The 12075-nt window shown below is 47.3% G+C and overlaps 1 protein-coding gene across 4 annotated transcripts; it reads left to right on the top strand.

The window, feature by feature from the left end:
• Window positions 1-620: 620 nt before the first annotated feature.
• On the top strand, window positions 621-11692 carry RHBDD2 (rhomboid domain containing 2). 4 transcript variants are annotated; one of them, XM_065892766.1, is made up of 5 exons: window positions 658-876; window positions 2500-2624; window positions 2957-3364; window positions 8131-8281; window positions 10720-11359. In XM_065892766.1, the coding sequence occupies exons 3-5, from the start codon at window positions 3202-3204 to the stop codon at window positions 11075-11077; spliced, it is 672 nt and encodes a 223-aa protein (XP_065748838.1). In that variant the 5' UTR covers window positions 658-876; window positions 2500-2624; window positions 2957-3201; the 3' UTR covers window positions 11078-11359. The 4 variants fall into 4 exon arrangements, with proteins under 4 accessions (XP_065748836.1, XP_065748838.1, XP_065748839.1 ...); XM_065892764.1 differs by lacking the exon at window positions 2500-2624 and having other exon boundaries at window positions 621-876; window positions 10720-11692; XM_065892767.1 differs by lacking the exons at window positions 2500-2624; window positions 2957-3364 and having other exon boundaries at window positions 696-876; window positions 8167-8281; window positions 10720-11077.
• The last annotated feature ends 383 nt before the right edge of the window (window positions 11693-12075 follow it).

Raw genomic sequence — 12075 nt, 5'->3', positions numbered from 1 at the left:
ACAGACAGTGAAGCATTTGTTTATTTTTCAGTAGTCGAATTTACATACATGTAGCAGTAGGCAGGATATTAGAGGGAAGTAGTGAAAACGGAAGAAAATCGGGGCCTAGCAAACAGGAATTCAGATCCTAGTCCTACTGCTTCCCACTTGTGACCTTGGGCAAGTCACCTTCCAAAGTATCTGTAATCAGGGAAACCATATTCCAATTGGCTACTTTAAACAGCTGTTCTCTGGTGAAAGTGCTTTTCAGACTTTAAGGGCTGAAATAGACCTTGGTTATCACTGTTGCTACATTACATCCCTTTGGGGACTTCAGTAGAATCCCTCCTTCCTCTCCCACCCCTGTTTCTCTAACCCAGGCACCTTGCCAGTAGCCAATTCCAGGCCATAGCAACTGGGGGGAACCTGAGTTCTAATTGTCTTTGCCATTTAACTGCATTACCCTGACATCAGTTTCTTCATGGGTATAATGGGGGTAAACACAGAAAAGGGGGGTGCTGCCGCCAGAGGGCGCTGTCCTACGCGCGGGGGAGACTGGCCAGCGCGACCGGATTGGGCAACTCTGCACGGGGCGGGGCGTCGGAGAGGCGGGGCTTCCGGCCACCTCCTCCGCTGTTGCCATGGGAGACAGCCGCAAGGAGGCGGAAGGAGCCGAGAACCTGCCGGAGCCGCCTAGGGGAGCGGGAGCCTTGGCGGCCATGGCGGTCTCGGAGCCCGGGTACCGGAGCTGGTCCTTGTGGCCCGAGGTGCCATCCGCCACCTTCTTCACCGCGCTGCTCTCGCTGCTGGTGTCTGGGCCTCGCCTGTTCCTGTTGCAGCCTCCCCTGGCGCCCTCGGGCCTCTCGCTGCGGTCCGAGGCACTGCGCAACTGGCAAGGTGAGCAGGACGGGACCGGGCCCCGGGTGCCAGCCCTTTTCCTCCGACCTCGCCAGGCCCTGGGCTCTGGCCTCCCAGCATCCGCGTCACCCCGCCTCCGTCCGCATCATCATTCTGCCCACCTGGAAGACCAGCCCCATATTCCACGTCTTTGTGCAGAGCCCCATCTTCGTCACCACTGTAATGCTTCCCTACCCAGATTTGTTCCCTTCCCTGTCGCCATCCGACTGGTCAAGGCCCCCATATCCATTCGTAGCAAATAGGTTTCATTCACCCCTGCTCCATCATCACCAAGGAGGATTTTTCTGTTCCCTTCCCTTGTCACATTCACACCTATGTCTGCTTTAAGGGCCCAACCCCCCACTGAAAAATTTTTTTCTTTCGCCTTCGTCAAGACACTTGAGCTTTATCTGTGGCCACCCCTATAAGATCCTGGCTTCCTGGGGTTTAGAATTTATTGTGCTTCTTCGTTTTTATCTTAATCCTCACTCCGATTCCCTGCTCATGGCGGGAGGGGGTATCTTGTACCTTTGGGAGAGGTGTTTGTTTTCTCGGGGAGGGTGAGAGATTTTGCAGACCAATTAAGTATAAACATCGGCTCATAAAAGATGTTCTTAGTCTCTGTTTCTTCCCCATTCTTTTCTGGGGAGGAAAATGGGAAATTTGTATGACTTGTTGTTTTACAAAGCACATTCACATGCATTAATCTCATTTAATACTCACGGTGATCCCATGACGTAATGTAGGCTTTATTGTTGCCCATTATTTAGATGAAACTGAGGCTTAATGCGAAGACTCGCAGAGCTATTGAGTTATATAATTGCCACAGGAACCCAGATTTTTCTTTTTATCGTGTGATGTGTTGGGACTGGAACCTTGGGGGTTATGATCCCCAAATTATATAGAATTGCTTCTAGAATCTTCACATTTATACTTGGGATTTCAGTGTCAGAAGTACTCAGCAAGCAATGAAGTACTCTTCAGATAATGAAGCCTTACAGAGATGGCCTGACTGAGGTACATGGTTCATAGCCTGCCTCCCTGCTCAAATCTAAAACTGGTCCCTCCCAACCCCACCTGAGGTACACACAGCACATCTGTCTTCAGAGACAGATGCAAAATGCCAGCCTAAACTGAGCTCCCTTTTTTTTTCTTTACTTCACGGCTTCTCTGGGGCTCACAGGCAATGTGAGTATTAGACACGTAAGAGACCTTTGAGGGCCTCGAGTGTATGCCTGTTATTGTACAAAGAGAGAACTGAAGCCGATAGGGCCTGTGACTTGACTGAGCTCAACCGGCCTGGATGTGATAGAGCCAAGATTCCACTCCAAGCCTTTAGGCTCCCAAGACCAATGTTACTGCCACTTCACCAGTCCCCCTCCTCCAGTTTAGTATTTTGACCTGTGGGGATGTAAAAGTACATAAGAGAGAGGACTGGTTCTAGAAAAATAAAAGTGAGATTCTTTGCTGTCTTATTGCATATAAAGCGTGGCTCTGCCTTGAAGACTAGATCAGCACTTTCAAGAAAGACTTCTGAGTTTTGTATCTACATTATCAGTGATAGTTTTCTAATCTTTACAGGTGCAAAATAATTCATGGTCCCTTTTTTCTTCCTCTGAACAGCCACTATGGAAGGAGAGGTCAGGATTACAGCCGAGGAGACGGGCACAAAGAGTGTTAAGTGACACCCACTCAATCCACCTGAAGCCGTTACAATTAATTAACCCTCAAACTGCCCGGTGAGATAGGTCAGTATTAAAACCTAAAAAAGGATTATAAAGCACATTACAAATTTAAAGACCATCCCATGCTAAAAAGTGTTATTTTTTTCCCCACGTGGAAGCCAGTCACAGATAAGACTTGCTCCAGGTCTGGGAAAGAGCAAAGATTAGACATCCACGCCTCTACTTTGAGTCCTGGGTCCTTTGTTGTTGCCTCCCTCTGCTTATCCCACTGGCTCCAGGCTGATTTTCACTGGCAATGAGAGCCAGCTACTCCCCGTTTCGTAGGTGGGTTGTAACCTGGCTTTCCCTTCTTGGAACAACCCACCATTGGGCCTCTAACTCAGTTCCCTCTGCAGTTTACAGGCTGGTGACTTACATCTTTGTCTATGAGAATCCGGTCTCCCTGCTCTGTGGTGCCATCATCATTTGGCGCTTTGCTGGCAATTTTGAGAGAACCGTGGGCACCGTCCGCCACTGCTTCTTCACCGTGATCTTCGCCATCATCTGCGCCATCATCTTCCTGTCTTTTGAAGCTGTGTCATCGCTGTCAAAGCTGGGGGAGGTAGAGGATGCCAGAGGTTTCACCCCAGTGGCTTTTGCCATGCTGGGAGTCAATTCCGTCCGCTCTCGGATGAGGAGGGCCCTGGTGTTTGGCATGGTTGTGCCCTCGATGCTGGTGCCATGGCTTCTGCTCTGTGCCTCCTGGCTCATTCCCCAGACCTCTTTCCTCAGTAACGTCTGTGGACTTGGAATTGGGCTAACATGTATCCTTCCTAGAAGGTAACTGTAGAACAATGACATGCCAAAGGGTGAACCAAGTTGTAGGGCCTGGGGGTGTCAAGTAGATAGAGCTGTGAGCTCAGATGTAGGTAATCTGTGTGCTAGCTTCAGCTTTGAAAACCGTGTGGCCTTGGGCAGGTCACTTCCCTTCTTTAGGCCAGAGTTTTCTCATCTGGAAAAGATCACCACAGCTCACTCCTCACACTGGCTCAGCACTGCCAGTTAGTAAAATATTCTGTATTGATTTTTTCCAAGGTGTAAACCTACATTTGACTAATTTTTTTTATTGGAGGAACCTGAACTACCCATGGGCTGGAGATGTTCCATGAAAGGAATAGGAAACAGGTTTGTTTGTTTTTGTTTGGCTTAATCTATTTCTCAGAAGAAAAAAAAAATTTTTTTTATGGTAGGCTTTTACCATATGGGTAGTTAAAAACTTAGGATAAGCCTCATATTCCTTGTATAAATATTCTGGCAATTAGGGGAAAGTATTCTAAAATACAAAGTGGGTTTTCTTTAAACATCAGAATGGTAGTGTTTGGAGTTGGACAAGGTGCATTCCTGACATATCTTACAATTTGTGATTCTGTGAACTGTTAGTGTGGGTAGTGTATAAATCCACATTGATAACATTGTTCTTATGTATCTTATTTTTAAATTCTAGTTTAATTTCATTGGTTTTAAACTTTTTTTCCTAACATGAAAATTTAAAGCTATACACTCCCCATGTAAGCCCTACTTTAGCTGTATCCCACAAATTTTGATATGTTGTGTTTTCATTATCACTCAGTTAAAAGTATTTTCTAATTTTCCTTGGGATTTCTTTTTTGATCCAAGAGTTATTTATAAGGGAGTTGCTTAATTTCTAAATATTTGGTGATTTCCATATTTCTTTTTGTTATTGATTTCTTATTTTATTTCATGTGGTCAGAGAAAATTCTTTGTAAGATTACAGTCCTTTAAAATTATTTCTGGCCCAGCATTTGTTACATCTAGGTGAGTATTCTGTGTGTACTTGAAAGGAATGTGCATTCTGCAATTGGTGGGTATAGTGTTCAGTATATGTCAGTTAGGTCAAGGTATTGTATTGTTCAAATCTTCTATATTCTTATAGTTATTCTATTTATTACTGGGAGAACACTGTTGACATCTCCAGCTAATACTGTAGATCTCTCTTTTTTGCTTTCACTTCTTATCAGTTTTTGGCTTCAAGTGTTTTTGAAGTTCCGTTTATTGGATACATACACATTTGGGATTGTTATATCATCTTAATGAATTTACCCTTTACTGTTACGAAATTGACCCTTTAAATCTCTGGTAATATTCTTTGCCCTAAATTCTTCATTGTCTGATATTAATTTACTTATTCCAGCTTTCTCCTTTCTTAGAATTAGGATTTACAAGGTATATATTTTCCCATCCTTATATTTTTAACATGTTTATGTCTACATTTAAAGCATCTTTCTTGTAGATAGCATATAGGTGGTTCTCTATCTGACAGTCTGCCTTTTAAAGGCTTGTTTAGCCCATTTGCATTTAGTGTAATTATTGATATGGTGGGGTTAAGTCTACCAGCTAGCTTTTTGTGTTCTCTTTGTCTCAAATGTTCTTTGTTCCTTTTTACCTCTTTTCCTGCCTTCAATTGCATTTTTCTTTTTAGTATTTCATTTTATCTTCTTTGCTTATTAACCATGCCTCTTTGTTTTATTTTTTAGTGGTTGCTCTAGAGTTTAAATATGCATTTTTAGTTTATCACAGGCTACATTCAGATAGTATACCACTTTGTATGTAAGAATCTTATTCCATTGTATTTCTGTTTTCCTCCTTTCCGTCCTTTATGTTACTGTTGTTACGTGTTTTACTTCTGCGTATGTTGTAAACCTCACAATACATTGCTGCTTCTCTTGCTACTCTTTAAACAGTCAATTATATTTTTTTAAAAAGCAACACTTACTCACGTATTTATCATCTTTATTTTTCTTCATTCTTTTGTGTAGATCCAAATTCCCATCTGGTATCATTTTCCTTTAGCCTAAAGAACTTCCTTTAACATTACAGTAGGTATGCTGGTGAAAAATTCTCTCCATCTTTGGTTCTTTGAAAATGCCTTTAGTTCTCTAAATATAGAATTCTAGCCTTCTATGATCTCCTTTCACTTCTGAAGATGTCCTTGCATTACTTCTGATTTGTATTGTTTCTGATAAGAAATCAGTAATCATTTTTATTGTTTCCCTGTATAATTCATTGTTTTTCTCTGGCTCATGTCACAATTTTTTCTTTATCATTGGTTTTTAGCTATTATCTTGTGCCTTGAGGTGGTGTTTTTGTGTTTACCTTATTTACTTGGAGTTTGTTGATCTTGGATGTGTGAGTTTAGAATTTTCATCAAGTCTAAAAAAATTATCGTCATTATGCCTTGAAGTATTTTTTTTTCTATCCTCTTTTCTCTTCTCCTTGTGGGTTACCAATTACATATATATAAGCTACATGGTATTGTTCAGTGGGTCACTAAGGCTGTTTGTGTTTTTTTTTAATTTTTGCCTTTTTTCCCTTCTACATTTCAGTTTGGATAATTTCTATCCCACTGCCTTCAAGTTCAGCAGTCTCATCTTCCGCAGCGTCTACTCTGCTGTTAAACCTACCCAGTTAGTTTTTCATTCCTTGTGTTGTATATTTCAGTTCAAGACGTTCTTCTTTGTGGTTTTCATTTCTGTATTGCGATTCTTTATCTGTTTGTTATGTTTATGTTTTCCTTTAAACACATTCACTTACACATTTATAATAGCTGTTTTAAAATACTTGTCTCTTAATACCATCATCTTTGTCCTTTCTGGACCTGTTTCTTTTGACTGTTTTTCCTCTTGATTATGGACCCTATTTTCTTGCTTTGTCCCTTGTCTTGTAATTTTTTATTTTTTGATAAACATTGTGAATACTGTGTTATCAAGGGGTGAATATTGTTGTCTTCCTTTAAAGAGTATTTATTTTCCTAATAGGTAGTTAATTTACTTGTTAAGGCATTGCCTTTTGGGGGTCTCTTCTGAATGTCCTGGGTGTTCAGTGAAGTCTCTTTACTCTGGTTAGAACTTGAGCATGTCCCTGTCCTGTGGGAGCTCCAGGAGTTGTTAATCTTACAGCTCTTTGATAGTTGTTGTTTCTTCAGTAGCTGTTCTTTGCCTGACTGGAGGAGTCTCAGCCTATGTACGTCTACATTAGTGTTTAGCTAAAGACTCGGGGAACCTCTTCGGGCCCAAGGGACTTGTGGCCCCATCCAGAAGAAGAGGAGGAGCTGCTTCTCCCTCCTCTCCATTACTGACCTGTAAATCCCAGGCATTTTTTCCTCCCTGAACTCTTTGTCTCTCCGGCTCAGGAAAAAATACTGTACTCTGCTTGGATTCCCCGTGCTCGCTTTGGCAGCACATATACTAAAGTTGGAATGATACTTGGATTCCCATTCCTGTGCTGTGGTTTAGAAAGTGCCTCCAGGCAGAAAGCCAGCTTGATCTTGAGGCTCACTTAATTTGTTTCCCTTTTCTTAGGTATCACAGTTTGGTAGTGTTTGTGGTCCAAAGTCTGAAAACAATTGTGTGAAATACTGTATCCTGGTTTATAGTTATATATGTGGGAGGACTAGTCAGGTATTATTACTTCATCAGAGTCAGAAGCAGAACAAATTCTTGAGACCATTCTGAAGTCATCAGCCATGACAACTTTTGACTTCCTTACAGCATTGGTTACCACCTGGAATCAGTATTTGAAAGCATACTGTCATCCCTGAAAGAATTTAGAAATAGCAAGGGTGTATTTGTTTATCACAATGACTAGGTACTGCTACCATTTGGTGGCTGGTGGCCAGGAATGCTAAATGTCCTATAATGAGTGGAACAGTCTAGCCCAGCAGAGAATTATCTCGCCAGTAGTATTCTAGTTAAGAACACTGCCGCGAGGAACAGTGTTCTTTTGGTGCTTCTGTACAGTCTTCTGTCTGCCAGCACCCCTCTTCTAGCTATTGCTACTCACAATTTAGGCTTCAACATCCTCATCACATCCTTAGAGAAAAATTTCTCAGATCTACCTAGGCTAGCTTAAGGTCCCCAGCGTGGTCATCCATAGATAAGCTTTTGCTCGTGGCCACTTATTCTACCCCAGTACTTGGTACATACTAGATGTTCAATGAATATTTGGCGAGAGGACGGGTGGATGGTTGGATAAAGGCTGACTCTTTGGCTGTCTAGGCAGTGATGGGCTGATACAGGTCGGATGACCAGAGTACCATCACATCCCTGGGACCTCCCAGGGCTGCCACAGAGGCCCACAGGAAGCTCAGTTGGTCACGTTGAGACAAGGTTCCTCCTGGTTGGGACAAAGTACAAGAAGATGTCAGTCCTCCCAGAGGGTATTAGGATAGCCTCCTGCTTCATCCCACTGGAAAGACAGAGATGTGTGCTGGCTTCTGACTGTGATTGAAGGGGCCAGAGGGGCTCAGGAGACAGGATGGGTGTGTCTAGGGGAAGGTGAAATGTTAGCACCTGTCTGCCCTCTCCTGTTGCTGGGTCATGTTCCCTCTGAGGTACAGGGCATAGAAACTCAACTCTTGGTCTCCCCTGAGCTTGAAACTCCAGTCAGATATTATGGTGGGATAAGCACTTAACTCCCCTGCACAATCAATGTGGGCACCTGTGTCCTATGAGGAGCGTTCAGCCCTCCTCCCTTTAGCTGCCTCCAGTTTTCCTTAATATGCCAACCTCAGATGGCTTCACCTACTGCTACTCCATCGACCTCCCAGAGCGAGTTGCACTGAAGCTCGACCAGAAGTTCCCCTTCAGCCTGATGAGGAAGATTTCGATGTTCAAGTACATCTCCGGCTCTTCAGCTGAAAGAAGGGCAGCCCAAAGCCGGAAGTAAGTTATAGAACTCTGTGCTTTATTCCTAAAGCAATTCCTGGGCCTCTCGAGGATGTGACTCGTTCACTGTCCTGGGGAATAGGCAAGAGGGTGTGGGCAGCCTGGGCCCAAAAAAATCTGTGCACAGATTTCTCCCGAGCACCCTAGCGTCTGCCCAGCTGCATCTGAAGTAGGGACTGAGCAGGAAGGGGCTCTTGTGCGTAATCCCGAGTGACTTGTGGCCCCATCCAGTGGCACTAACAGCCCTCAGCGCCGACAGGCACCCTGTGCAGGTGGGACTGGGCTCCTGCGTGTGACGCTGGTAAGAAGCACAGTCCACGCAGCTGACCGGGAGCCTTAGGAGGTGGCACAGCCCGAACCTGAGAGCGTTTTCTTGGCCACCTGGCTGGAGAAGGCGAAGCTTACTGTTTTCCAGTCCAGGCACGTTAACTCTCAATGGAAAGTCCTGGGCAAGCCACCAGAGCTCACGTAGCCTGACTCCCTCCTTTCAGAGAGAGGGCCCAAAGGGGACAAGAGTCTGTCTCCAGGTAACACAGAGTCAGAAGAGCCCAGTCTAGAGCCAGGGGCTCCTGCTTCCGGGTCCTCCTGACTCCCTGTCGCTGGGGCGCACACTGCCGGCCTCGGGTGGCCTCCACTGGTTTTTGCCGATGCTGAGAGTTCACAATGGAGGAGGTTTCCTTTCCTTCAAGTCCCTCCCAAAGAACGGATTGAGCACAAAGTCAAGGTGCTTTGTCAGTGGCCCTTTTCTGCTTCAGCTGTGCAGTACATCTTGCCCCTGCGCTGCCCTGGAGGCAGGACTTTGGCTGAATTGGAGTCTGCTCCTTGTACTTTATTTTAGGAGGTGGACACTCCAGCCTTCAGCAGCTCAGAACCCTCTGACCATTTCTTTTTTATTTTTATTTTTTTCACCAGGCCGCATGGCTTGCAGGATGATCTTAGTTCTCTGACCAGGGATCGAACCCAGGTCCCCACAGTGAAAGCGCTGAGTCCTAACCACTGGACCGCCAGGGAATTCCCCACTCTGACCATTTCTTAAAGGCAGGGACGGGTACTGGGAGAAATAGAAACGCACACTCACCCATTTTGTTTCAGGCAAGTAATTCCTGGAGTCTAAATGGGTGGGAAGTGTTTAAATTTAGAATTAGGTGTATTGTAGCTTTTTGGCTCTTAATTGCTGTTCTCACAGAATCTAGAGAGAACTTAAGGGTCCACGTTTGCAAATGCTCTCTCCCTCGCCCTCTCCCGTGAAGGAATCCCCTCTAAGACAGCTGACGATGTTCACCCCTGGCGGCTGGGGGCTGGCTCTCCAAGGCAGCCCCTAATGAGAAAGGTCTTCCACGCTGAATCGCAGTTACTTCTCTGTAACTGTGACACCGTGGTGCCGGGTGATCCTGCTTCATGACGCGCTGATCTGGCCAGGGGCCATGGTGACCCTCTCAGCTCCTTCTGTGTCCCTTGCATGGCGTGGTGCTCGATCCCTCGTTATCCTGGCCTGCTGTAGGCACCCGGAACAGAACGTGATGTTTCGGATGACCTGACAATGGGACACAGGTAGTATTAGAACACGCGTGTTTGTTTCGGCAGCGGACCTGACTGCCCGGACAGCCTTGCCTCCCTGGAGGCTCTTGCCAAGTTTCTTATCGGCCAAAACCTCTATATTTTCAAAATGCCAGAGGTGCTGTTAAGCGTCCTGTATCTGTACTGAAGCAGCTGATTTGTAAGCTTAGGTTTGAATTGAAATGTATACAGGTTTAGTCTAGTTACCTAACACAGGTATCAGTGGTGTTGACATTTGTTCTTCATATTTGGAACTCTGCACGAAGGTCACAGGCTAAAACCCGTAGAATGTGTCCCCCTTTGTGGCCCCAGCCGCACGCGTCTGTGGTGGGGTCTCCAGCCTCAGCACAGATAGCTCCCCACGTCTGTCATGTCGGTTCCTGCCTGCCAGGACTTTGAGTTGTGAGTCTTTATTCCTGAAGACGTAGGTAGAATATTTCCCAGCAGACAAGGCCTGGGCCCAAGCCCTGTGTTACCCGTTAGAGCCTTCCCCTCCTCCCTCCCACAGAGGTGGATCCATTCTCTCTGGGTCCAGTTGCTGAGCCGACCACAAACTGACTGCTGTGATCTGTCCCCATCTCCATCCGGTCCATCCAGTTTGCAAGCTGCTCTTACACCTCAGGGTGTCTCAGGCATGGGCCCGATACCCCTTCTTCCTGCTGACTTACTGCAGGACCGTGAGTGGGCCCTGCCCCCTCTGGGCATATGTTTTCTGTCCAGTTGAGATTGACCTTCCTCCCCACTTGGCACTTTTACAGCTGGTTATAGGAACCGTCCACAGCACGTTGTAATAGAAAGCAGTATAGTGACCGACGCTTCGCGCCTGCGTGCCCCGGCGTGAGTGGCTGAGTGACCATTTCCTCTCTGTTCCTTTCCAGGCTGAACCCTGTGCCTGGCTCCTACCCCACACAGAGCGGCCACCCTCACCTGGCCCCGAACCACCCTGTGGCCCAGATGCAGCACACCAGTGGCCAGAAACTGGCCCCCTGGCCGTCCTGGGTCCCTGGGCACACGGCCAGCCTGCCTCCGTACCAGCCCACGTCCGGCCTGTGTTACGTGCAGAACCATTTTGGCACAGTTCCCAGCTCCTCTGGTGTCTACCCGGCTTCTGCGGGTGCCTCCCTGGGGGTCCAGCCTCCCGCCCCCCTCAACTGCCCCGGCACAGTGCATTCCGGGGCCCTGGCCAGTTCAGCGACTACAGGCTCCAAGGAGTGCTCAAGGGTCCTGATCCCCTGAGAGAGAGTTTCCAGGGAAGCGATCTCCCATCTCGGCCTTCCGAGGAAGGTCCTCTCTGAGCTGAGATGTTCTTGACAAAAAGTTACTTACTGAACACCTCTATGTGCCAGGCTCTGTGTTGAGTATTTTGATGTGTCTCTATTTCATTCTCATTCATCCTCATGACAACTTGGTGAAGTACAGCTTGTCGTCCCCAGTTTACAGATGCAGAAAGCGTGCAGTGAGGTCACGTGGCCTTGTAGTGGCACAGCTGGGGCGCTTGGCTCCAGGCCCAGGCCCCGCCCACCCACTGTCCCGCCCCCCACAGGACACCTGGGAGAAGAGGGCATTGGCGGTCAGTGACTCGTTTCAGCTTTCCGTTTCCTTCCTGTCCTCGTACGTCGTGCTCGTGGTTATGCCGTGTTCGTGTGACTGCGCGTGCCCTTTGGGAGCTCCCGGCTGGTGTGCTCGCCAGTCCCCAGGCCTGTGCGGTGTTCCTCCCTTGCGGTGACCCCCCCGCCCCACACCCAGACTTCTGCCCCGGAAGTGGTGAGCCGGGCCAGCGTGAGCCACAGCAGCCTGCTTCCGGATCCATAGTGTCGATTACCTTTGTATAAAGAAACAGCCTCCAACCTGCCCTCGGTGTGTGGTGTCTTTGTGGTCTGGCCGAGGAACACAGAGGGCAGCGAAGAGAAGCACACCCAGGTCAAGTCGGGCAGACGACTCCCCAGCGGGCATCTGACGTGAGGGCGTGAGTTGAGAAGGTCCCCAGAGAGCTGAAAGGACAAACGGGAGAGTTTGGCAACCCTGAGATTGGCAACAGCAGGGAGCCGCTGTGGTGTTCCCAGGGCTCCAGGCTGGGTCACCACGAGAAGGGCTGCCCGCGGGACCTTACGCCAGGGAGTGACACAGGCACCGGCCGCGGTGGCCTCTGAAGCAAGAGGCAGGGAGGAGAGCCCTGGCTTCTTTGTCGCCTGATCTACCCGCAGGGTGTCCTGTGGGCCATATAAACCAGGAAA

Source organism: Phocoena phocoena, chromosome 15 (assembly GCF_963924675.1).
Source record: "Phocoena phocoena chromosome 15, mPhoPho1.1, whole genome shotgun sequence".
In the NCBI taxonomy this organism is placed as follows: Eukaryota; Metazoa; Chordata; class Mammalia; order Artiodactyla; family Phocoenidae; genus Phocoena; species Phocoena phocoena.
This window is presented reverse-complemented; position numbering and strand designations above follow the sequence as displayed.